Source organism: Danio aesculapii, chromosome 11 (genome assembly GCF_903798145.1).
Source record: "Danio aesculapii chromosome 11, fDanAes4.1, whole genome shotgun sequence".
NCBI lineage: Eukaryota > Metazoa > Chordata > Actinopteri > Cypriniformes > Danionidae > Danio > Danio aesculapii.
The window spans coordinates 3,093,916-3,121,729 of NC_079445.1; the positions used below are offsets into that span (position 1 = coordinate 3,093,916).

The 27,814-nt window shown below is 38.6% G+C and overlaps 1 protein-coding gene across 1 annotated transcript in view; it reads left to right on the forward strand.

The window, feature by feature from the left end:
* kif21b (kinesin family member 21B) overlaps positions 1-27,032 on the forward strand; it is a 151,263-nt gene extending 124,231 nt beyond the window's left edge. The window contains exons 28-34 of the mRNA XM_056468242.1: positions 6,232-6,368; positions 8,108-8,288; positions 9,400-9,564; positions 11,876-11,993; positions 14,028-14,198; positions 17,832-18,031; positions 26,597-27,032. Of these exons, the coding sequence (XP_056324217.1) occupies positions 6,232-6,368; positions 8,108-8,288; positions 9,400-9,564; positions 11,876-11,993; positions 14,028-14,198; positions 17,832-18,031; positions 26,597-26,645 (1,021 nt within the window). The 3' untranslated portion in view covers positions 26,646-27,032. The remainder of the gene's footprint in view (positions 1-6,231; positions 6,369-8,107; positions 8,289-9,399; positions 9,565-11,875; positions 11,994-14,027; positions 14,199-17,831; positions 18,032-26,596) is intronic.
* The last annotated feature ends 782 nt before the right edge of the window (positions 27,033-27,814 follow it).

Genomic DNA, 27,814 nt, shown 5'->3' on the forward strand with positions numbered 1-27,814 from the left:
AGGGGTAGCTCTTTGACCAAAAATTTGTGGCTCATAGTAAATTGAATCCCTTGAGTCCCTTTATTCATCAGGGGTCACCACAGAGGAATGAACCGCCAACTTAATTCAATTCACCTTTATTTCTATAGCTCTTTTACAATGTAGATTGTTTCAAAGCAGCTCCACATAGAAGAGTATAGTAAATTGAAACAGTGTAGTTCAGTTTTCAGTGTTTAAGTTCAGTTCAGTTTAGCTCAGTTCAGTGTGGTTTAATAATCACTACTGAGAGTCCAAACACTGAAGAGCAAATCCATCGATGCGCAGCTCTACAGATCCCGAGCCATGCAAGCTAGAGGCGACAATGGCGAGGAAAAAATTCACCAATTGGCGAAAGTGAAGGAATAAAAAACCTCGAGAGAAACCAGGCTCAGTTGGGCACAACCATTTCTCCTCTGCAGTCAAGGCGACGGAGGCTGGAAGCTGGACCTCGGCGAAGACTCATCTGTCCCTGGAGCGTCACAGGAATCAGTCTAATGCTCTCCACTCCTCCATGAACACCACAGCAGCTACTCATGATACGGCCTGGTCCAGGATTATGGAAACCTTGGGATCATCTCCTCAAAGGTCTTTGATCGAATCAGCGGCGCTGCACAGTCTGAGAGCCTCGGGATGAGTATCCCCAGGTGAAAATGGAGAATAAAGAGAATAATTAGCGTAGCTGCTATTCATGGTGTATATAAACGATATGCAGAAACCTGCGTGGAGCACATTCATGTATCATACCGCTAAGTGATGCACTGAGTGTGTGCTTTACTAAAGAGATAGGTCTTTAATCTAGTTTTGAATTGGGAGAGTGTGTTTGAGCCTCAGATATTATCAGGAAGGCTATTCCAGAGTTTAGGAGCCATAAATGAAAATGCTCCTAAGAATAAAAGGACGTTTCAACCAATGCACGTGTGCGGCGCTGTGGATTAACTTACACCAATAAAGGGCATGCAACTTACATTTAACCTTAGGCAAGTAAATTCAAACAACATTCATGAATGTTGATGGCGAAAAGAAAAAAATTCTATAAATGATCCTTAATAGATGAACTTGCTCAACATGTGATGCTTCATATATATCCCCAATGGCTCTTTAAAAAAATGCATTTGCCAAAAAAATCTGAAATGGCTCTTTGCTGAAAAATTTCCCGACCCCTGTTCTTTATAGTATGAATGGGAGTAGTACGAAAGGAACTCAGACGTACTACATGTGCTATTTGTCGTTGCCACATGACCTACTCGCTTCAGTTGCGTCATTTCACTCCCATTCATGAATTCTTCCGAGTTGCATTATGGGATAGCGTAGAGCAAGGTTAACCAATCTCAGTCCTGAAGGGCCGGTGTCCCTGCAGGGTTTAGCTCCAACTTGCCTCAACACACCTGCCTGGATGTTTCAAGTATACCTAGTAAGACCTTGATTAGCTTGTTCAGGTGTGTTTGATTAAGGTTGGAGCTAAAATCTGCAGGACACCGGCCCTCCAGGAACAAGTTTGACGACCAAATGCACACTTCAGAATCTCGCTGGAAGTAGTAGGTCATCTGGGTACTTCTTGCATGCTGTTTTCGAATACTAAGAATTCGGACATACTACTTAGCTCACATAATATTTTTAGCGTACTATATAGTATGGAAGTATGCAAATTCGGACGCAGCAATTGTTTTTTAAATTGGTGTCCACACAGATATTATCTAGTTATGTTTCGAACGCCTCACAAAATGTTAACCTGGAACCCGATCACCATCAATTCATGTTTGCCGGACGTCCCTAGAGTTCCTCCCACTTTAGAGAGCAGGAATGTGCCGACAGCAGCCTCCTGCGTTTCATCTGTCCTCGGAGAGCCTGGATGTCCCAGTTTCCTCTTTAATCAGCCATCCTCTTGTCACCTCTGTGCGACTGCGCCTGCACTGAGGCTTTGACGGCTCCGCCATCATTAGGACTTCACAGGCGCTGAGCCGGACAGAGGCTGATCTCAGCCCACAGGAGACCAATTTCCCTTCATCCCAAACTCCAGCTTCATTTCCGTCTCGCTCGGCCGGCAGGAGAGAGCTTTCCGAGACCGGGCTGGTTCGGGAACGCTGTCAGCCTAAAAGGGGAAGAGCCTCATTATTTTTTTAGGGGAGGGAAGGCTTGTTTAGGCCTGCCAGGTTGCCAATGTATGTGTGCTAATTGGCAGCCACAACTGGAAGCTTTCTCGGCATCAAAAACTGACAAGAAAAGGAAGGTGATTTCTGAAAAGTAATGCCTAGGCTTGTTTGATATTGTTTTTCTTCTGACAGATAGCTTCCACCTGTTTACTTAAGAAAAATAACTTCAGTTTCCACTAGGGGTCAGTACTGAGCTGAAAACACCCCCATTGTTATGACTGATACAACGCATCCTCCGCTCTGCACAAACATAAGCCCGAAATAAGACAGGAGATGAGAGATCAACCCTGAAGTCATTTAACTTGCCTTGCTCCCTCAAGTCCTTGAGACCTCAAGTTTTATTTTAGTTTCCTGAAGTTCTGCAGCAGTTTCTAGATGAATCCTCTCCTCCGTCAAAAGCATCATGTGTGTTTAGCGCATTTCTCTTGCGATAGAAACCCTCATTTAGCCTGTGGCAGCAGTCCATCATACATCTGACCAGAAATTCAGCTTGCCAGCTGTCAGTAAACATTACATCCATTTGCAGTTGGATCTGTTACGATGGATGTGGAGATTGCGGTTTTCAATTGCACACCAGCTTGCCTGTGCTATTGTTGGGGGAAAACAGAAAAAAAACAACAGCAACTAGTGGATGCCATCCAAGGCGAAACATCGTCTGCTCCCCAATGTGATATGAGCAGCCATGACAGGTGTCGTGTGATGCTTGTGCCAAGTCTGTGAGACATTAGACAGAGCACAAAATGGTGACATCATAACACGAGTCCCAACACGGTTGAGACCACTCCTGCATCGCCATTGTGTGGCTGCGGCCTCAGTGATTGACGGGTTGTAAGACGTGACGGGTGTTCACACTGGTGAGGAAGAGATTTGAAATGTCTTTTGGGAGCTGCTGGGAAACTCTGTGGTTCCTAATTGGAACCATCTCGCTCAGATATACAGGCTGTCAAAAGCAAGAAGTACTGCTTGTCTCCAGCAAAGAGTCTTTTAAACAATTTATGTGGATATAAATAAGTTTAAAAAGCCCCGCGTTGCTCTACATCCGCAGTCATGGTGGGTTTCGTCTTTTATCCCTGCTGGAGTGGGAGAGTTTTAGTTGATCATTTGGTAATTCTGTGCTGCAGCATCACACGAGAATATAGCATCAGGTTCAGGCATCATGAGCAAGTAAAATCTACTTCCTGTTCTTGTGCAGATCAACCCAACAATGGAGTAGGTCAATATCAGGCAAGCTTCAGGACACACACTACCTGACAAAATCCCAGTTGTTGGAGTAAAAAGTAGTAAGTTGACTTCTAGTTGATCATTTGGAAAAGTGGCAGAAGGTGGAGCTGCGTCCCAATCATCACAAATACTGCAGAAGACCTACTGGAATCCACACGGACCCAAGATTCTCAGAGAAATCAGTCAAGTTTGGTGAAGGAAAAATCATGGTTTGGGGTCACATTCAGTATGGGGGTGTGCGAGAGATCTGCAGAGGGGATGGCAACATCAACAGCCTGAGGTGCCAAGACATTTGTGCTGCCCATTACATTACAAACCACAGGAGAGGGCAAAGTCTTCAGCAGGATAGCGCTCCTTCTCATACTACAGCCTACACATCAAAGTGCCTGAAAGCTAAGAAGGTCAAGGTGCTCCAGGATTGGCCAGCCCAGTCACCAGACATGAACATTCTTGAGCATGTAAACCCCTTAGCCTTAAAATGAAGCCCCTCCGACTGTCAGCTTGTTGTGTCCTGGCCTTTAGACCTGTACCCAAGTCTCTTTTGGAACCCTGATACACACGTCAACAAGTGTGCCTTGTTACAACACACAAAAATGAGTCCTAGTTAATAATATCCTTCTCTTTGCCTGTGCCCAACACTGGTGTCAGTTACAGCCTTTGGAGTCTAGAAGTAAATGTTAAACCTTCACTCGCAGCACACCATAGCAGATCATGCCTCTGCAAAACATATGGACGTTGAAGATCTTAAAATAGATCCACTTTCTGTGCCACCCTGCAAAGTCAGCAGTGACCAACCGAGCGGCTTTGAAATGCGGATTTAAAGCTTCTGAACCACAACTCACAGAGGACTTGGCTGCAGTTTGCATCAGTCAAGCAGACTCCCTTTCAAGTGCGCATTCGGCTTGGCTTTGCCGTCGCTGTGACAGAAACATCACATGTATCGGCTCGACCTGCTGCTTTGGCAGTGGTGTACTACGGCAGGACATAATTAGCACCTGCTCGAAATGTGGAGTGTGTTCACTTGTTTTCACCGATGTTTGTCTGCCTCTCTGATGGCCGTGTTCTGGGCGACCCGTGGAGCGCCCTGAGTGCTGACCTGCACAGGAGCGCTGTAAAACACAGCTGGAGTCCTGGAAATCAAAAGAAATATCAGCACGCTGACATTGAACTCCAGGGTGAGCCGCTTGATTTTGAGGGATTGAAGTGTGCGAGTTCGATTCATACATCTCAGAAAACGTTGGCCGTGAACAGTTCAGTTTGCCCATTGAATCAAATCCAGTTATTTCAGCAAAGCAATTCAATTTGCTCAACGAACTTTTAATAGGTTCTCTATTCTTAATAGTTGACTGCACTTGTTTTGCATACCAGAAGTATGGCATATACTTGCATATTTATGTATTATGTTATTATAGCACAAGGTTATCATAATGCTGTGTATAATAGTAAACACAATGCTTAAGAAGGTGAGTTCACCCAACAAAAATGAAAATTGTTATTAATTATCCTCATCCTCATGTAATTCCAACCCCCCGAAGACCTTAGTTTCATCTTCAGAACACAAATTAAGATATTTTAGATCATATTTGAGAGCTTTTTCACCCTCCTTTGACAGCAATGGCCCTCAGATGAATTAGATTAACAGAAAAATAACAAACTGCAACCCCAAAGCAGTGAATGTGCGCAATATACTGACACTGAAGAGAAGAATCGGTTGAATAAAGTCATTATTTGTCTTTCATGTGCTCACAAAAGTTTTTTCCGAGGCTTTATCATATATTTTTGATTGAACCACTGAAGACGCATGGACATTTTTGACTATGTTGGTTTGTACCTTTGTGGACTATGAACAAGTCTAGACAAGGGATTCCCAAACTTTTCAGCCCGCAACCCCCAAAATGACTATGCCAGTGACAAGCGACCCCCAATATCCTCTGATGTGGTTATAAATACAGAAACCTTGCATACAATGGCGCACACACACCATAGACCCAAGTCTCTTCTTCGTTTAATTTATTTTAATGTATGTCAGTGCTGTAAATGAGCCAGAAAGTTTAACCTGGTGTTATAAAATCAATCTGCTGCATCTGACACTATTGCTGTGTCTTTAATATAATGTAATTACCCCAGGGGTCGCAATCCAATAGAACTAGTAGCTATAAGCTACTATAGTAACTATATAGTAACTATAAATGACTATTTTTCTCTTCAGTAGGTTATGGATAAAATATTGTAATTCTTATGGTTTAATAAAAATAAATCGATTTTTGGAAATCACCAGGCGACTTCCCCCCTCACCCCCTTCATTGTCCCGCAGCCCCTCAGGGGGTCCTGACCCCCACTTTGAGAACCACTGGTCTAGACCATTGCTGTCTTCTTGACATCTTACTTTGTGTTCTGAAGAAAAGCAAAGGTCTTGAGGTTGAGTAATTATTGACAGATTTTTTTTATTTTTGGGTGAACGATCCAATTTGTCATTGCCAATGGTTATCCAATGATGACCTACAGTACACAGGCTATGACTGCTTTTCTCCACAAGCCTGCCAATATCCTGTAATAATAGTAATAGTTTAAGATTCATCATATCAGAAGACCTGTTTTCCCTCTTTTCCTACATTCTTCTCTATCTTTTCACTCTGCCAGTCTTTCTCACATCCACAAACACTGATGCAACAACAACAAAAAAGACTTTTTGTGTCCGCCCATGAGGAACAGATGGCACACGTTGTATTTGAAATACACAAACAAGCTTTGTTGCGACATCCTCCTTTCCACCTACTCATTTTGAGACCAACCTCACAGTCTTCACAACAGCGTTTTTGAAATGCAGCGTGTCTTTGTGCAGGGGTGTGATCACTCCCACAGGTGGGCTGAAGGGGGGCAGGACAGCCCCTCTGCAGTGCGTGGCCATGGCTGAGGGACACACCAAACCTGTGCTCTGCCTGGACGCCACCGATGAACTTCTTTTCACCGGCTCTAAAGGTACAATGCGCACCATCACACAGTTATTCCACTTTGAACATGTGATAAAACATAAACGCCCATAAGCACAAACACATGAGCCAATTTGAGTTGCATTTTCTCATTGCTTCAAGGTCAAAGTTTCAGCATTCTATGCTGAGCAATTCAGCAGCCCACTGGTGTAAACAATGCTCAACTCAAATATCTTGTGATATTACTTACTCACTGTGCTGTATGTATTCGTGTATAAGCTACTAGGTTTACATCATGAAACTAATTAGGATCGCAGTGTTTTGTGCGCCAATTTTCATTATTGGGTCATTGCGTGTCAATGGAACTAATGGTTCCTGGCTCAAATTTGAGATATTTATCATTTTTATGGTGATGGAGATACATGAATAAAACTTAAAGGTGCTGTATGTAAGTTTTTGAGTCTTCTAAAGTATAAAAATACCATTATATGTTTTCAGATGTTTAAAAAACATGCTGAACATTCTTGTTTATCTGAAAAACAATTGAAAATGTGCATTACATACTGCAACGGCTGTCTTTGTTTTGGTTCTTTTAACCCGCCCACTGCCACTTTAGCCAATTAAACTTATGCACCTCAGGTTGCCTTGTTGGAAAACTGTGTATTTCATTTATTCAGTCAGAAAGGCTCTCAAAACATGTGTCTGACTGAAATGCGACCTCGGGTGGACAGTAGCAGATTCTGAAATGAGATGCAGATTCAGAGTTCCACATGAGGTTATTAATTAGCAAATGATAGAAATATTATGGACGTAAACATTAGGTGAGCAGGTTACATTGTAAACCGTGTCCTAACAACACGCTTCGAGATTTGCAGTGATATGAAATTTGGCTGTTTGCACCAGACGAAACTCGACAGAAATTTAAACACAGCCATTCAGAAGCACAGAATAGTGCACTCACTGCACTCCAACGAAATGGTAAGCTTTATAATCTAATTAATACATATTAAACCTCTTTAATATTATTAAATGTAGATACTGAATGATTTATATTTGTTGGCTTACACTGAGTCTCAGTTCTAAAGTTTTTATTTAACACTGAATAAAGCAGGTGATCATTGTCAGTTTTCTGTTGTTCAGCTGCAAAAAAATGTAAGCCGTTTCTAAAATATAAATTTCAGTTGTTGGTTAGGACAAAAACTAAATATTCCTTCTATCAGGTGCCGTTGCTTTAATTTAGAACACAGTTTAAATAAGCTGTTCGGCTCGACAGTCAGGCACTCTTCTGTTGGTTCTCAATCTGGCAATCTTTGAATGCAATACCTAGTTCAACCACTGGGTGTCAAACTTACATACTGCACCTTTAAAAATATATGTCATGAACAAGTCACTATGGCAATTTTCACCTGAGATTTGTAGCCAAATTACAGAGGGGTAAAAATGGCTTTAGTAAAATGCCAGCATAATTACTATACGTTTACACAGAGATTGCTAGGTCTGTTAGTGTTCCTTAAAGCCTTATATTTGAATGGGGAGACTTCAAAAATGGGAAAAGAAACTTTGAGTGTTTACCCTCAAAGTTCGCATATAGCTAGAAGTATTAAAAAGTATATCAATATCCTTTTGAATTCTGCTTATAAACAAACTACATTTGGTGTCTTCATTTTTAAAGCCCAGTCTTACCTATTTTCAGAGATATTTGGATCTCAATATGGCTCCATTAATAAGTTGTAAAATTGTACACATTTGTAATGGTCATTATAATACATGTTTATGTCTAATATTCAGATCGAACTTGCAAGATGTGGAACCTGGTCACCGGGCAAGAAATTGTGACCCTGAGAGGGCATCCTAACAACGTAGTATCTGTCAAGTATTGCTGCAACTCCAGTCTAGTCTTCACGGTTTCCACCTCATTTATTAAAGTTTGGGACATTCGTGATTCTGCCAAGTGTGTTCGAACATTCACGTGAGTATCTTTTCTTGCATCACAGGCTCATTAGGAACAAATGTCTCAGCCTATGTTTTTACAGAACGAAAAATACGTTGCTCCCTGTACGTTTCGTTGCACGTTTCAGATGACAAATCCACTAGAGGGCGCTGTCTATATTTTTGGGAATCTGAAATATGTTACTTGTCGAATATAGTTGTTGTTTTTTCAGATATGCGTTTTTTTGTACAAGTCCACAAGAAAGTGGGTCTTGTCAGATCACCTAGCAAACCTTAAACCCAACCAATAGTGTTTTTTGAAGCTAATGTAAAGCTAATATTTTTTGAATCACTGACCATGCCAGAAAAGTTGTCCATATAGAGATAGATATGTGACGTAAACGCATTCAATTAAATATCATAGACCCCATAGAGTTATTTTGAGGTATCTGTTCAGTGTTGTAAAAGGAACTGTATGGAAAATCAGCTGTGCTAACACATGCTAATAATTTCTAACATACTAGTGACATACCAATCATTCTAGAAACATGCTGTTTCATACTAGAAACATGTTAGCAACATGTTAGTTTGTTAAAATCATGCTAACAACAATGCTAAATCAGACTAGAACATGTTAACAACATGTTAATTACTGGTAAAACCATGCTAACAACATGACAATTCATAATAAAAACAGAATTCATACTAAAACCATGCTAACAACATGTTATTTCATACTAGAAATCCCCTAACAACATACTAACTCATGCTAGAAATATGCTAGCAACATGCTAGTTCATATTGGAAACATGCTAGCAACATGATCTCTTAATTCATCCAATGCTAGCAACATGCTAATTCATAATAAAAACGTTATCAACGTGTCCATTTATACCAGAAACATTCTAACTCATGCTAATTCATCCATCATACATTCATCAATAAAATATCCCTTTAGATATCATTAGTGTGAAAAGGAACAAAAGTTGTTGGCGTCGCACTGCCCCCTAGTGTTCATTTTACCTATAAACTGCAGTCAAATGTTTTTGTAGGCTGAAGCACATATTTCGAATGAGCCTGTTTTTTTATTAGCATTTAGCTGTGTCATCTGAATAGACCTATAGCGTAATCATGAAAATGTCAATCTTCAGGTCATCGGGTCAGGTGGTCTCGGGGGACGCCTGTGCTGGAACAACCACCCGCACCATCACGACAGCCCAGGGCGAATACCAGATCAACCAAATCGCCCTCAATCCCTCTGGATCAGTGCTCTACGCGGCTGCAGGAAACACTGTCCGCATGTGGGACCTCAATAGGTGTGTAATTCATTCCTAAGTAGGGTACAGGCAGAAAGTGCATTAGCATTTATTGATGGCCATGTATTGACAAACTCAGAAACCAGGCGGTAGGCTGTACAGAGATCATCAGAATGCACATATTCGGTTCTCCACACAGATGCAGTGTTTTATTATGGTAGCGTAAGAAGGCCAACGTACTGATATCCTCCTTCTGCTTCTGTCTTCTGAGACCTCATAACTTTGCATCAAACTGTCATAGAGACTTAAGTCTGGGCTCATTTAACTCAGTCTAGTGAACAGCCAATCACTGATGTCTTTTTACTTCCTGGCCACACACTAGCAACCACTTACAACACCCTAGAAACAGTCTTATAGACTGTGATCAGCTCCGGTAAGATATAATAATAATTTCTAACATACTAGTGACATACCAATCATGTCAGAAACATGTTAGCAACATGCTAGTTTGTGTTAAAATCATGGTAACAATAGTAATTCATACTAGAAACATATTTGCAGCATGTTAAGTAATACTAGAAACATGTTAATGCTAATTCGTTCAAAAATAATGCTACCGACGTGTTAATTCATACCTGAAACATGATAATTCATGCTAAAATCATGCTAACAACATGCTAATTCATGCTGGGAACATGTTAGCAACATGATAATTAACATTAAACACTTGTTAACAACATGTTAATTTATAAGTGAAACATGATAAAAACTAATGCTAATTCATGTTAAAATCTTACTAGCAACATGGTAATTCAACATGTTAATTTTGTTAGAACCATGCTAAGTGATGTTAGCAACATATTAATTTATACTAAAATGTGCTAGTAATGTTCATTCATTCTACAACTTTGCTGACATATTAATGTACAATAGAAACATTTTAATTCATACTAGAACCATGCTATGTCATGCTAGCAGCATGTTAATTCATACTAAAAACATGCTTGTAACATGTTAATTTGTTCTAAAATTGTGATAACATGCTAATTCACACTAGAAACATGTTAATTCAGGCGAGAAACATAACAGCATGCTAATTTATGCGTAACTCATGTTAGCAACGTGTTAATTCGTAATGGAAACATGCTAATTCACACTAGAAACATGATAATTCATATTAAAAACACATTATCATGTTATTTCATGTTAAAATTGTGCAAACATGCCAATTCACACTAGTCACATGGTACAAGAAACATGATAGCTGCATGCTAATTTATGCTAATTTATAATGTAAAACATGTTAATTTATGTTAGAATCAGACTAGCAACCTGCTAATTAGGGGTAAAAAGTTATCAACATGCTAATTCATGCTAGAAACATGCTAGCAACGTTAATTCCTACTAGAAACATGCTAGTAATGTGTTAATCCGTTCTGAAAATGTGCTAACATACTAATTCAGACTAGAAACATGTTAATTCAGACTACAAACAAGCTAGTAATGTGTTAATTCAATCTGAAATTGTGCTAACATGCTAATTCATGCTAGAAACATGCAATGTGTTAATTCGTTCTGAAAATGTGCTAACAAACTAATTCAAACTAGACACATGTTAATTCATACTACATACATGCTAGTAATATGTTAATTAATTCTGAAATTGTGCTAACATGCTAATTCATGCTAGAAACATGCTAGTAATGTGTTAATTCGTTCTGAAAATGTGCTAACATACTAATTCACACTTGAAACATGTTAATTCATACTACATACATGCTAGTAATGTGTTAATTAATTCTGAAATTGTGCTAACATGCTAATTCACACTAGAAAGAGGTAAATTTATACTAGAAACATAACATGTTAATTCATACTAGAAACATGCTTGCAACATGCTAATTCATGCTAATAATGCAAGTCTATCTATCCATCCATCCATCCATCCATCCATCCATCCATCCATCCAGCCACCATCTATATTAAACCTATTTTTGTTTCTATCCATCCATCCTTATTTCCAAACATCCATCTGTCAGTTTTATATCCATCCATCCATCCATCCATCCACACATCCATCCACACATCCATCCATCCATACATCCATCCATACATCCATCCAGCCACCATCTATATTAGATCTATTTTTGTTTCTATCCATCCATCCTTATTTCCAAACATCCATCTGTCAGTTTTAGATCCATCCATCCATCCATCCATCCATCCATCCATCCATCCACACATCCATCCACACATCCATCCATCCATCCATCCACACATCCATCCACACATCCATCCATCCATCCATCCATACATACTTTTTCGTGAATGTTGTGGTGCAGTCATCTGATTTTGGAGTCTCTGTGTGCAGAATGCAGGCCACCGGGAAGCTGACAGGGCACATTGGTTCAGTGATGTGTCTTACAGTGGGTTATTCCGCAGGAGGCAAAGACCAGGTGATCACTGGATCCAAAGACCATTATGTCAAGGTGAGTTTAACCATTTAGTTTATTTAAAAATATGTTTACTTCACAAAAACTAGTTTAGAGAGAGGCACTTGTCTTTTGAGACTTAAATTAGCAAACGCCTACTGTCGTGAAATGGTAATATAGTTGCATATGAAAAAAGTGATACACATATGCATTCAGAATGGATTAGACACACACACACACGCACACACGAAACATAAGTTTCATCAAAGTTATTGTAGCACTTAGCATTGGGTTGAATGCTTTGATCATAGATTTGTTTAGTGCAAGATTGCATACTGTTATGTACAAGAGACAATGAAATGCAGTTTGATAGAATAGAGCAGAAGCCACTCTAAACTGAAGTAATTAAAAGTTGCCAGTAATGATATTTTTCTTACTGATAAGGAACATAATGCATGTTATTGTTCAGACGATGGCTTAATTTAGCTAATGTTGTAACTGTTGACTACCTCCTTACACAGCAAAACAATTTATTGCTGAATAACTGTAGGTATTGTCTGTTTTTCTAAGCTTGTGCAAACAGGGACTAGTGGTGACACGGTTATTATCATGCGTTACTGACATGATCAGGCACTTCAGTAAAACGTAGAGACTCACTTTAAATGCTGAGATGACTTAAACAGTTATTAAGAAGCAAAGTACTTCAGCATCTAAGAACTCCACATTTCTCATCATCAAAAAAATCTAAATACTAATATTTTGATGTCTGGATTCAGTTTCAATCAATATTTTTAGATGGTTTTTAAAATAAATTGTGTAGAGTAGCCATTTTTATAGCACAATGTAAAGGAAATAAAGGTGTACTAGAAAAATTTTCACAACATGCTAATTCATGCTACATGCTAAGTCCTACTAGCAACATGTTAACTCATGCTAAAAAGATATTATCAACATTCTAATTTATGATAGAAACATGCTAATCCATACTAGAAACATGTTAATAACATGTTATTTCATGCTAGAAAATATGTTAACAAACATGCTAATTCATGCTACATGCTAAATCCTACTAGCAACATGTTAACTCATGCTAAAAAGATATTATCAACATTCTAATTCATGATAGAAACATGCTAATCCATACTAGAAACATGTTAATAACATGTTATTTCATGCTAGAAAATATGTTAACAAACATGCTAATTCATGCTACATGCTAAATCCTACTAGCAACATGTTAACTCATGCTAAAAAGATATTATCAACATTCTAATTCATGATAGAAACATGCTAATCCATACTAGAAACATGTTAATAACATGTTATTTCATGCTAGAAAATATGTTAACAAACATGCTACTTCATGCTAATAAGCTAAGTCTGTCGTTTGTTTGTTTGTTTGTTTGTTTGTTTGTTTGTTTGTTTGTTTGTTTGTTTCTTTCTTTCTTTCTTTCTTTCTTTCTTTCTTTCTTTCTTTCTTTCTTTCTTTCTTTCTTTCTTTCTTTCTTTCTTTCTTTCCTTTTAAACTGTTCAAGCTAAACAAACAAGCCAAACAAACGCAAGCCACCAAACATTTAAGCTAGAAACATGCTAATCCATACTAGAAACATGTTAACAACATGTTATTTCATACTAGAAACATTTTAGCAAACATGCTACTTCATGCTAATAAGCTAAGTCTTTCTTTCTTTCCTTTTTTTCAGACTGTTCAAGCTAAACAAACTAGCCACCAAAAATGCATGCTAGAAACATGTTAATTCATACTAGAACCATGTTAACAGCATTTTATTTTATACCAGAAACATGCTAGCAACCATGCTAATAGGCTAGGTTTGTTTTTCTTTCTTTTTTTCAAAATGTTCAAACTAAACAAAATAGCCACAAAAAATAATTCATGATAAAAAGCTAAGTCTGTCTTCCTTCCTTCCTTCCTTCCTTCCTTCCTTCCTTCCTTCCTTCCTTCCTTCCTTCCTTCCTTCCTTCCTTCCTTCCTTCCTTCCTTCCTTTCTTTCAAACTAAACAAACTAGCCAAACTAACAAACTCAAGCCACCAAAAATAATATTTCTGACTTGTTGACTCCTTCAATGCAGATATTTGACGTTGCGGAGGGAGCTCAGGGAAACATCGGCCCCGCTCATAACTTCGAGCCTCCTCATTACGATGGCATTGAGTGTCTCGCTGTATACGGTGACGTGCTTTTCAGTGGCTCCCGGGACAACGGCATTAAGAAATGGGATCTGCGACAGCAGGAACTGATTCAGGTAACAACTAAAAACTACAATTACATGTAACATTGGAATTGGTAATGGTGTATAACATCATACAAGACCATTGTTTGTAATTTATGAAAGGTTCCATGAACTTAAAATATGCCACTATGCTAGCAACATGTTAAGCCATACATGCAAACAAACATGTTAGTTAATGCTAAAATCATGTTAGCAACCTGCTAATTAATAATAGAAACATGCTAGCAACATGTTGAAACATAATTCATACTAAAACCATGCTACAAACATGCTAATACATACTAGAAACATGCTAGCACCATGTTAATTCATTCTAGAAACATAATTCATACTAAAACCATGCTACAAACATGCTAATACCTACAAGAAACATGCTAGCAACATGTTAATTCATACTAGAAACATAATTCATACTAAAACCATGCTACAAACATGCTAATACCGACAAGAAACACGCTAGCAACATGTTAATTCATACTAGAAACATAATCCATACTAAAACCATGCTACAAATATGCTAATACATACTAGAAACACGCTAGCAATATGTTAATTCTTACTAGAAACATAATTCATACTACAACCATGCTACAAACATGCTAATACATCCTAGAAACATGCTAGTAATATGTTAATTCATACTATAAACATGCTAACAACATGCCAATTCATTATTAAAATTTGCCGCTATGCTGATATATAGGTGTCTGTAGCTCCGCCCTCTTATAAAAAGAGCACAATCTCATTTGAATTTAAAGCGACAGTCACCAAAACTGCACAATTATGATCAAACCCTAAAAGGGTCCATTTCAAAGAGTTATAAAACATTATCTGTGTTATATCTTGAGCTGAAACTTCACATACACACTCTAGAGACATCAAAGACTTATTTAACATCTAATAGGTCCCCCTTTTAAAGTGTATTAAAGTTAAGACCGCGTACATGACTGACAGCGACTACAACATCCAGTACTTGAAAATAATATGTGCGCAGACGAATGCTGTTTCAGGGGGTAATAACCCAGCGTTTACCTTTTGTTCCTGTGTCAATAGATGTAGGATGGCTTCATTTATCAGCGAACGTTGACATCACTGCAGTCTGACAGCTGAAGAAGCTCTTAGTAAAAAAAATAAAAATAAAAGTCTGATTTGAATGGTTTCACCTGCAGATTATATTAGACAAGCGCACATACCACCGTTTCCAATCATCCTTAGCTAAAAGGTCAAAAATAATGGAAGATTATTATTAGACAATGTTAAAAAAGGCTTTGACAAAGCGAGTCTCATACCTGCGAAGGAATATATGTATTGTGCATTTCACTCACGGGCAAATTTCATTGTCACGTTGATGATTTTCAGTGAATTACGATGCTGAAATCTTAAAGATGTTTGCGGTAAAAATGTGATAATTTAACAGTATTTACCTGTAAACAATTCCAGTTTCCAGAGGGAAAGCAAATGCTCAGATTTTGATTAAAGATGAGCAAAACTGTTTTTTTTTTCCACCCATGGATGTTAGCAACATGCTAATTCATGCTAGGAACCTGTTAGTTCATTCAAAAATTGTGCTAACATGCTAATTCAGACCAGAAATATGCTAATTCATACGTTAGACATGCTAGCATCATGCTAATAAGCCAAGTCTGTCTGTCTGTCCTTCTGTTGTTCTATCTATCGTTTTATCTATAGTTCTGTTGTTCTATCTATCTATCTATCTATCTATCTATCTATCTATCTATCTATCTATCTATCTATCTATCTATCTATCTATCTATCTATCTATCTATCTATCTATCTATCTATCTATCTATCTATCTATCTATCTCTCTCTCTCTCTCTCTCTCTCTCTCTCTCTCTCTCTCTCTCTCTCTCTCTCTCTCTCTCTCTCTCTCTCTCTCTCTCTCTCTCTCTCTCTCTCTCTCTCTATCTATCTATCTATCTATCTATCGTTCCATCTATCTATCTATCGTTCCATCTATCCATCCATCACCTCCTCCTCTTCAATAGGAAGATGTTTAAATGAACAGTGTGTGTGTGTAAGCAGTGTGTTTAGCTGAACACGCTGTTATTCTCGCCTGCCCTCTTTGACTGCACAACTGAGTAAATTTGTCAAGATAAAGAGCTCTGGTTGCTCTCCTTTATGAGACTTTCTGTCCAGCTCCCCAAAGGCCTGTGGAATTGGTGGAATGAACTGGAACTTGGTTGTTAAAAAAAAGTGAAATGCACCAATGTGAAATACAGAGCTTTTAGTGTCTAGTGCTCAGCATAAATGAGTACACCCCTCACAGATCTCGCTTTTAAATTAATATTTATGCTTTAAAATAATATATTTGTGCATGTACACCCACCAGCCACTTTATTAGGTACACCTTACTAGTACTGGGTTGGACCCCTTTTGCCTTCAGACCTGCCTTAATAATTCGTGGCATTGATTTAACAAGCTACTGGAAATATTCCTCAGAGATTTTGCTCCATATTGACATGATAGCATCACGCAGTTTCTGCAGATTTGTCCGCTGCACATCCATGACGCCAATCTCCCGTTTCACCATATCCCAAAGGTGCTCCATTGGGTTGAGTTCTGGTGACTGTGGAGGCCATTTGAGTACAGTTAACTCATTGTCATGTTCAAGAAACCAGTCTGAGATGATTCACGCTTTTTGACGGTACGTTATCGTGTTGGAAGTAGCCATCAGAAGATGGATACACTGTGGTCATAAAGGGATGGACATGGTCAGCAACAATACTCAGGTAGGCTGTGGCACTGACATGATGATCAATTGGTACTAATGGGCCCAAAGTGTGCCATGAAAATATCCTCCACACCATTACACCACCACCAGCCTGAACCGTTGATACGAGGCTGGATAGATCCGTGCTTTTATGTTGTTGACGCCAAATTCTGACCCGACCATCCGAATGTGGCAGCAGAAATGGAGACTCATCAGCCCATCCGCCTCAAGGTTGGACATGTTGTGCATTCAGAGATGCTCTTCTGCAGACCTCGGTTGTAACAAGTGCTTATTTGAGTTACTGTTGCCTTTCTATCAGCTGGAACCAGTCTGGTCATTCTCCTCTGACCTCTGGCATCAACAAGTCATTTGCACCCACAGAACTGTCGCTCACTGGATATTTTCTCTTTTTCAGACCATTCTCTGTAAACCCTAGAGATGGTTGTGCGTGAAAATCCCAGTAGATCAGCAGTTTCTGAAATACTCAGACCAGCTGTGTGGCACCAACAATCATGCCACGTTCAAAGTCGCTTAAATCCCCTTTCTTCCCAATTCTTATGCTCGGTTTGAACTGCAGCAGATCGTCTTGACCATGTCTGTATGCCTAAATGCATTAAGTTGCTGCAGTGTGATTGGCTGATTAATTTGCATTAACAAGCAGTTAGACAGGTGTACCTAATAAAGTGGCCGGTGAGTGTACATTAGAATAGTCCATACCAAAGATAAAATTGGAACAAAAAAACTGAAGATCACAATACAAAAATTACTACACCCAAATTAATATGCTGTCGAAAAATATTAAATCCAATAAAAAAAAACAGGAAAAATCAAGAGAAACATAAAAGTCAAAATTTTTGTTGAAGTTTTGTAGTTTGTATTTATTTATTTATTTATTTATTTATTTTCTCCACAGCAAATCCCAAATGCACACAAGGACTGGGTGTGTGCTCTGGCGTTTGTTCCCGGGCGGCCGATGCTCCTCAGCGCCTGCCGGGCAGGAATGCTGAAGGTGTGGAACGTGGACAACTTTACGCCCATCGGAGATATCAAGGGTCACGACAGCCCCATCAATGCCATCTGCACCAACTCCAAACAGATTTTCACTGCATCCAGGTACTGTATGTGCACACGCAACACTGACTGTGCTGGATATTAAAGCAACACTACACTTTTTTAAAATAGATTCATTTTACAAATCACCCAGAGTTAAACAGTTGAGCTTTACCCCTTTTGAATCCATTCAGCTGATCTCCGGGTCCAGTAAGAGCACTTTTAGCTTAGCTTAGCATACATCATTGAATAGGATTAGACCATTAGCATCCCTTTCTGTACCCTTCTGTGGTTACATCGAGTACTAAGACTCATGGAAAATGGAAAGTTACTTTTCATTTACTACCAGAACTATTGTCAGGTTCTGCGTAACATTGCGTGTAGCACCTTGTGATTAAACAAAGGTGGCTAATGTGAATATGAAAGTGCCATTTAACAGTGGATCCACCAGAATTCTATAACTAGTCATTCTGACTATTCTCATATAAGCCTTCATATTGTCACATTATATTTACATTCAAAGCTTCTATCGAGATATTGAATTTAAAGCTCCCATGAAATTAAAACGAAGTTTTTTAGATGTTAGTATATCAGTATTGTTAGTTTTTAGGATATCTATAAGCTAGTGTGCCCCAAAACAGTGACAAAATTTGCTTTTATAAGATATAAAACTGAAATAAACATGTAAAGCTTGATGTTTGTCACTTCCACCTACAGTAAATAGATCAACAGCTTTATTTACGTCACCTCATACTACAGTTTCTCATCACATCATAACGAAATCAAATGCTCTCTAGTATCTGACATGCCCCGCCCCCTTCAAGACGCTTTTCATTTGATTCGCTTGAGCTCAACCACTCGCACTGGCACAGCCGTGATAAAACAAAACACTATTGGCTGTTTTTTTAAAGGGGAGGAGCTACACTATGTCCCACCTTCCCTTCGTGTTTCGGTTGAGATTACATCAAACATCGAATAAAAATGCACATTTCAAAGCACTTTACAGGACCTTTAAGCCTTGAATGTCTGTTGTCATCAACCTAAAAATATGATCTTTTTAGTAATATACAGTCTGTAAATGTATAGTTTGGCTGAATGCGCTACTTTCAAAAATTGTTCTGTGTTACAAGCGAGTGTCAGAAGTGTAAAGTTGCACAGCGCCATCTTGTGTACTGGGGTATTTTTGTTTTTCAATAAGCGTCATCTAACACCAGGGGCTGATTTTACATGTTTGCTGCCGATAGGAGCGAGCGATAAACTTTCCACTTTGTTTCAATCTGAGTCTTTTGAATTCATTCATTCATTCATTTTCTTTCGGCTTCATCCCTTATTCGTCAGGGGTCACCGCAGCTGAATGAACCGCCAAGTATTCCAGCATATGTTTTACGCAGTGGATGCCCTTCCAGCTGCAACCCAGTTTTTGGAAAACACCCATACACTCTCTCATTCACACACACTCATACACTACATCCAAGTTGGTTCATTCAATTCACCTGTAGCGCATGTGTTTGGACTGTGGGGGAAATCGGAGCACCCGGAGGAAACCCACACCAGCACAGGGAGAACATGCAAACTCCACACAGAAATGCCAACCGTTGGGTTAAAAAGTGTCATTTAAAAATATAATTGAAAAAAATGAGCGCAATTTTTGTTCATATTTGACCCAACATTGGGTTACAGCAACCCAGAATTTTTTAGAATGTATGTCAAAGTGAAAGTCACACCGCAGGAGAGTGTCTTGAGTCTGCTGACGCAGCCAAAATATCACCAGAGGAAAACTCTGACCGCCACAGATTGGCTGTCAGTGAACATGTCCAAGCAGTGATTAAACACCACGGATTTTATTACTGAGCTTATTATGCCATGTGGATGGGCGCTCGTCTTTGATTGTTTAAGGATTTACGATGGGAGAAATGAATAGGAATAATAAATGGCAGAAATCTACAAATAGGTGTGTTCATGACTATACAGAAAAAGTAGAATAATATAATAAGAAAATGGGGACAGAGTGGGTTGCACGATCGCCTCACAGCAAGAAAGTCGCTGGTTCGAGCCTCGGCTGGGTCAGTTGGCATTTCTGTGTGGAGTTTGCATGTTCTCCCCGTGTTTGGGTGGGTTTCCTCCGGGTGCTCCGGTTTCCCCCACAAGTCCAAAAAAAAAACATGTGGTAAATGTGAATTGGGTAAGCTAAAATTGTCCATAGTGTATGTGTGTAAATGGGAATGTATGGATGCTTCCCAGTAATGGGTTGCAGCAGGAAGGGCATCCGCTGCGTAAAACATATGCTGGATAAATTGGCGGTTCATTCCGCTGTGGCGACCCCAGATTAATAAAGGGACTAAGCCGAAAAGAAGATGAATGAATGAATGTATATTATTATCGTTTACCTCTATCCAAACCATAAACTATAAACCGTAAAAACAGTAATTATAATGAAAAATTTTCATATTATTTATTAAATTATCCATAAATTGTATTTTATTAACATTTTCCCCTACCCCAACCATCAAAGTAATGTAAAAACAGTAATTATAATGAAAATTATTCATATTATTAATTAAATTATTTATAGATTGTGTTTTATTAACGTTTTACCCTATCCAAACCATAAACCCAATTATTACAGTAAAGTAAAAACTGAAATTATAATGAAAATGGATCATATTATTTATTAAATTACCCATTAAATTGTATTGAACACCTACCCCAACCCAAATCCAAAGATTAAAATATTAATTGTTGTATACAGTGTCACAAAAATGATGCAATACTGATGTTAGTATCTGCAGCTGTATCCCTTCTAGACGTTAATGCTTCACTAATAGAACACTAACACAGAATTGTACCTCAAAATAAAGTGTAACCAGATTTTTAGGGGTGCCAATAATTTTGCCCACGGAGTCCCAAGTTACTTAAAGGAATTTGGTCACAGCACCAAACTTAAGCCGAAAAGAAGATGAATAAATGAAATTTGCAGCAGAGTGGCGCAGTGGGTAGCACGATCGCCTCACAGCAAGAAGGTTGCTGCTTCGAGCCTCGGCTGGGTCATTTCTGTGTTTCCCCCACAGTCCAACACATACGCTATGGGGAATTGAATAAGCTAAATTGGCCGTAGTGTATGTATTGAATGCAAGAGTGTTGGGTTGCAGCTGGAAGGGCATCCGCTATGTAAAACAAATGCTGGATAAGTTGGCGGTTCATTCCATGGTGGCGACCCCTGATGAATAAAGCAACTAAGCCTAAAAGAAAATGAATGATTGAAGTTTGCAGCAGAACAAGCTGAATTCTATCTGCATTGTACCCAGACTGCATCACGTAACTCAATCGAGTTTGGTTTGTTTTTTTTTGTGAGAGAGAGAATGGCAACTGCTTTAATGTCAGCGTCTGCATTGTTAATACATCAATTATGATGCCACCAATTTCTAGTCTCCAGCATTTACTCTAAATGTCACACAAAATGTGGATGACTATTATAATATCTCATCCGTTCAAATGACCCGTTGGCAGGTCAAGCTTTTGGACATTTCAAATGACTAGAAGTGAAAACTTCTCAGGTAAAACAAGAGCAAAACAAGACGAGAACAGATAAGTATGATCATTTTGCAATGTTAATATAAGCAGTTATTTAAAGCTCTCCAGTGTTTTTAAATGGGTCATCAGCTCAACGAGTGTGTGTCTCTCTTCACTCTCGGCTGATGGCTTTTTCCAGACAGCCAGACTACTTAGAAATGTTCACTCAGACTAATATGTTTTTAAGACCTACTTTTGTACATTTCGGGGATGCTTGTTTGTAGAGCAGATGGTGCGGGCAGGGAATTGTGGGATTGTTTGGCTGTTCTTCATTAATGTGCCTGTTTCCTCAAGCCTCTTTCCTTCTGTCTCTGTGTGTTTCTTGTGTGTTCTGTGGGTCTCTGTAACGCAGTGACTGTCGGGTGAAGTTGTGGAGTTATGTCCCCGGCCTCACGCCCTGTCTGCCCCGTCGGGTCCTGGCCATCAAGGGGCGGGCCACCAGCCTCCCCTGAGCCTCCATTAAAACCTCCCGCCTGCTCCTCTGGTACTGTCCTTTCCATCTCGCTCTTTCTCTCTATCTTTGTGTCTCTGTTTGACTTCTTTTCCCTGCTTTCCTCTTTCAAGTTCCTTTTTTTTTAACAAAGTATACTTGCCGCCAATTCTGGGCAAGTTAATAAAAAATAAATATAGTTTAGTTACATCATTATGATTGTATTTAAATTACATTTGTAATTTAAACAACAAAATCAGAAGTCCAAGGCACTCGAAAAGAAAGTGGAAAAGTCAAATAGGCTTTATTAACAGGGCTATTCTATAAAACACATGTTGAAATGTTGAAAAAACCAAGGAGTTGGTGATCGACTTCAGGAAGAAACGCCCCATTTACTCCCCTGTATATATCAACAATATTGCGGTGGAGACTGTACAGCAGGTTAAATTCCTGGGAGTCCACGTTACCGAGAACTTGACTTGGTCTCTCCATACCACTTGTCTTGCAAGGAAAGCGCACCAACGACTGCACTTTTTGAGAAGGTTAAAAAGGACACGCCTCAGCCCATCAATTCTTACAACTTTTTACAGAGGGGCTGTTGAGAGTGTTCTCACTAATAGCATCTCCCTTTGGTATGAGAATAGTAGTGTATCTGACAAGAACACCATCAAGAGGATCATGAAGTCAGCTGACAGGTCTGTTGGAGTCAAGTTGACATCTATCGAGGAACTTTATCAACGACGTTGTCTGTCTAGGGCAAATAGCATTTTAAGGGATCCAACTCACCCTGGCTATAGCCTGCTCACGCTTATGCCATCAGGCAGGCATTACAGAAGCCTGAGGAGCAAATCAGTGCGGTTTCGTGATAGTCCTGTCATTATAAGACTTTTTGATAACACTATTGATAGCTAGTGTTAAATAGTAAATCAATAAATAGTTAAACTAGCATAAATTATTAATATTATAACTATTATAACAAATGGTGAAATAGGTATTTTAGTATTAAGTTACTCTCTACTGAGATTTCTTTTTAAATCAGGTTATATCTTATATAACTATATTTTTATGAAATTATAAAGCTTGTCTATCATGTTAGGATTTTATAGTGTTTGTATAGGGATGTTTTTTATGTTCTTGTTGGGTCTGTTGCAACGTAATTTCGTTTTGCATTACAATTTTATTGTGATGTTTTGAATGACAAAATAAAGGAAACTGAACTGAACTGAACTTAAAACACTTCACGTTTGGAAACCATTCACCTGTGGTTATTGAAGCAGAACCCATTGTGCTCAGTGGTGTAAAGTAACTACTTACAAATACTCAAATTACTGTAGTTGAGTAGTTTTAAAAATGTGTACTGTGGTGTATCTGTACTTTTACTCCACTATTTTCCTTCAACCTGCACTCACTACTTTATTTTTTCTTGTCTGTGTTTGGATTAGAAAAATCAGTCCTGCGAGTCCAATCAAATCACACATGGAAGGTAAAAAACTTCCTCAAGACATATGCGATTTATAATTGCAGCAAACTGTTTGGAAGTATTCAAAGTGGCCAAGAAGATGTCCAAAGTCTTTACATGCATTAACTCAGAGACTGTTTAGATGCAGGTCACTGATGACAAGATGACGGATGTTTACTGTATGATGACCAAAATGGCCTTAAACACCCAGCCGGCACAAGATGTCAACATGACGTCAGATTGACGTTGTACCCTAACGTCATGGGGACGTTGCGTTTTGTTTGGAAATAAAAATCGAGTTGACGTCAGAACTCAACGTCAGGCCAACATCAATGTCCAACATCCAACCGAAAACCAACCAAATATCAACGTCTAATGATGTAACAGCTTGACGTTGTGTGGACGTTACCACTATAGACATTTATCAGACGTTGGATTTTGGATAAATGTCAGTTTTTGACGTCAATATGATGGTTTTAGAAGGGTCGACGCTGGATTTTGGTTATTTTCTAACATCCTAAAATCGACCAAATATCAACGTCATTTGACGTCATTATTGGACATCAAAATAAGATTGTCCTTAGATGCTGGCTAGATGTTGAATTTTGGTCACCTGACGTCACAACCTAAATCTAACCTAATAATAATGTATTATGACGTTGTGTGCCTGCTGGGCAAAAACTAGATGCACTACAGAATGTTACGTTTACACATATCCACACATTACATGTAAACACATCAGCTTTTAACAGTGTAATACTCACTACTCTTGAGTACTTTTGAAAGGGCTACTTTTTACACTTTGAGTAATGTTTACAACTGATATTTTACTCTACTTGCACTACATTTTTGAGCAAGTAATGGTACTTTTACTTGAGTATAATTTTTTTTTTTTGAGTATGACTCTTTCCACCACTGGCTCTTATAAATATCTGGCTGTTCACATAGATAGTTTACTTACCTGGGGTCAGCATGTAGATGGTATTTGTTCCCGTGTGCAGCAGCAACTGCATTTTTCACGGAGATTGCGAGTTTTTGGGGTACAGCAAAAAATTTTTTATTTTACAAAGCTGTGATTGTAAGCACAATACGCTATGGATTTACTGTGTGGTATGGAAACATTACAGTTCAATCTAAAGCTAAGCTTGGTTGGTGAAGACAGCCATGAGAATCATCGGGAAAAGGGAATATCAATCCTTACAATCTCTCTATGAGCAATAAGTTCAGGACGAAGCTATTAAAATATTAGCTGACTAATTGGGCGACGCAGTTGCGCAGTAGGTAGTGCTATTGCCTCACAGAAAGAAGGTCGCTGGTTCGAGCCTCGGCTGGGTCAGTTGGCATTTCTGTATGGCGTTTGCATGTTCTCTCTGCGTTTGTGTGGGTTTCCTCCGTCATAACAAACAATGTCATCTTTGCGGTTAACACTGAGCAAATTACACTTAATAACAGCTGTCGTAAGCATGCATAGAATACAGTAGTCAACATTCGAAGTGAAATTAAAATCTTTAATCATAGTTGTGCTAAAACAACCCATTCTAGGACAATATTCTATTATTTTTGGAGTACTTTTAAGTGTTGAGTACTGTGTCATATCATGATCATAAAGGTTTCATGACAGTCTTATGAACGCCCCTTAAATTAAAGTCTTACCTAATACATTTGTATTTATTTGAGCTTGATGTCCGCCTAATGACCCATTCGTTTGCATCACGCAGTATTCCAGAACTCGTCATTAAAATGTCATTAAATATTAATGACGCTGTTAAAAAAGATTTGACAGAGTAATGACACTTTTAATGAGATGTTTTAATGATAAATACAGTGGAAAAACAAGATCAGAGAAATATATATGACACAATTATAATGCCTCATGACAAACAATCATGTTTATGACAGATTTATGACAAGTTTCGTTGTTGTGGTAATGTCAAGTTGTCATGGCAAAGATATAATGGTTTATGTCAAGTTGTTATAACAAACAATGTCATCTTTGCGATTAACACTGAGCAAATTACACTTAATAACAGTTGTCGTAAGCATGCATAGAATACAGTAGTCAACATTCGAAGTAAAATCGAAATCTTTAATCAAAGTTGTACTAAAACAACCCATTCTAGGACAATATTCGATTATTTTTTTGAACAGTTCTACTTCAAGTGTTGAGTACTGTGTCATATCATGATCATAAAGGTTTCATGACAGTCTTATGAACGCCCCTTAAATTAAAGTCTTACCTAATACATTTGTATTTATTTGAGCTTGATGTCCGCCTAATGACCCATTCGTTTGCATCATGCAGTATTGCAGAACTCGTCATTAAAATGTCATTAAATATTAATGACGCTGTTAAAAAAGATTTGACAGAGTAATGACACTTTTAATGAGATGTTTTAATGATAAATACAGTGGGAAAACGAGATCAGAGAAATATATATGACACAATTATAATGCCTCATGACAAACAATCATGTTTATGACAGATTTATGACAAGTTTCGTTGTTGTGGTAATGTCAAGTTGTCATGACAAAGATATAATGGTTTATGTCAAGTGGTTATAACAAACAATGTCATCTTTGCGATTAACACTGAGCAAATTACACTTAATAACAGCTGTCGTAAGCATGCATAGAATACAGTAGTCAACATTTGAAGGGAAATTAAAATCTTTAATCATAGTTGTGCTAAAACAACCCATTCTAGGACAATATTCGATTATTTTTGGAGTACTTTTGAGTGTTGAGTACTGTGTCATATCAGGATCATAAAGGTTTCATGACAGTCTTATGAACGCCCCTTCAATTAAAGTCTTACCTAATACATTTGTATTTATTTAAGCTTGATGTCAGCCTAATGACCCATTCGTTTGCATCACGCAGTATTCCAGAACTCCTTTTTTTCTTCAGAGAATCAGTGTGTGAGTTTGGAGGAGAGCTCGTGGTTCTGGTTGACACTTCAGGGTTTTGATTTTTATTAGGATAAAGCGGTGCATGCGCCTAATTTGTTGCGCGGAGCTGGGACTGGCTTTGTGAACTCAGGGTTTTGATGTGTTCAGTGTGAGGATCTGCGGTGACGCCGTCTGAAGATTCTCAGTCTTTGGTGGTTATTGGCCTTTGCGCATCTTCCTCCGCCTCTCATTTTATGTCTTTTGTTTTTGTTCTTCCACAGTGACATGAGAGTGAAGATCTGGAATCCGAAGATGGGGAAGAAAAGGTGACGATCCTCCATTATGGATGCGAGTCTTATCGATGGTGCCTTTTTTGGAGGTTGTCGAATAATTGGACGCCACGACTTTGGGTGTACGAGACTGACCTCAGCGAGGAGGTTCAGACGTCCCACTCCAGAAAGCCGGATTCAAGGAGGAGATCAGACGCAAACTTTTCCACCAGGCGTTCAGAGGAATAGGATCAATTTGAGGATCCCAACGATTTCTTCAGGATGTTAAAAGAACAGCCCACTTATTTTTTTTTTTTTGATATAAACTCTTTCTGCAAGTCACCTAGAGTTAAACAGGTGAATTGTACCAATTTTAAATCCATTCAGCCCATCTCCGGGTCTGGCGTGAGCACTTTTAGCTTAGCTTAGCATAATTCATTGATTCGGATTAGACCGTTAGCATCTTGCTCAAAAAAGATACAAATTTCAATAGTGTTCCTATTGTAAGCTTGATTCTTCTGTTGTTACGTTGTATACTAAGCCTGACGGAAAATGAAAAGTTGATATTTTATAGGTCGACAGGGTTGGGAACTACACAAGCAAAGATTCTTGATTATTACACCAAAATGAGAGTAAAGTTCCTATAGCCATATCAGCCTGGAAAATAGCAACTTTTCATTTTCTGTCAATCTTAGTACACGATGTAACTACAGAATCCAGAAGAGTCCAGCTTTAAATAGGAAAATGATCAAAATTGAGTTTTTTGATCAAGATGCTAATGGTCTAATCCAATTCAATGATTTAAGCTAAGCTAAGCTAATAATGCCTGTCAGCCCCGAAGATGAGCTAATTAGATTTTAAAATGGAAAAACTCTAGGACATTTTTTAAATTAGCTTAATTCCCCAAAAAAAGTGTTTTCCTTTAAGGTGCGGTTTTGGGGATGCCTCATCCCATCGAAACCACAATTCCTCGAGACGACTTCTCGATCTGTAGCTGCTGATTTTACTTCCATCGTCTTTTCAAGGAAATATGTCAAGATGGCGTCACTTTTGGAAATTCCCAGAGAGCCATATGAGAGCCTTGATGTAGAGCTGGAAACTGAATCCTGGAATATTGGCACCTTTTGTGTTGACCAAGGATGAGCAGATGCAGATTTGTGGATCCCAGTCCTACGTTTCCCTTGAAACATTGTGCAATAGTTTGGACCACCATGTTTTTCTATGCCTTCC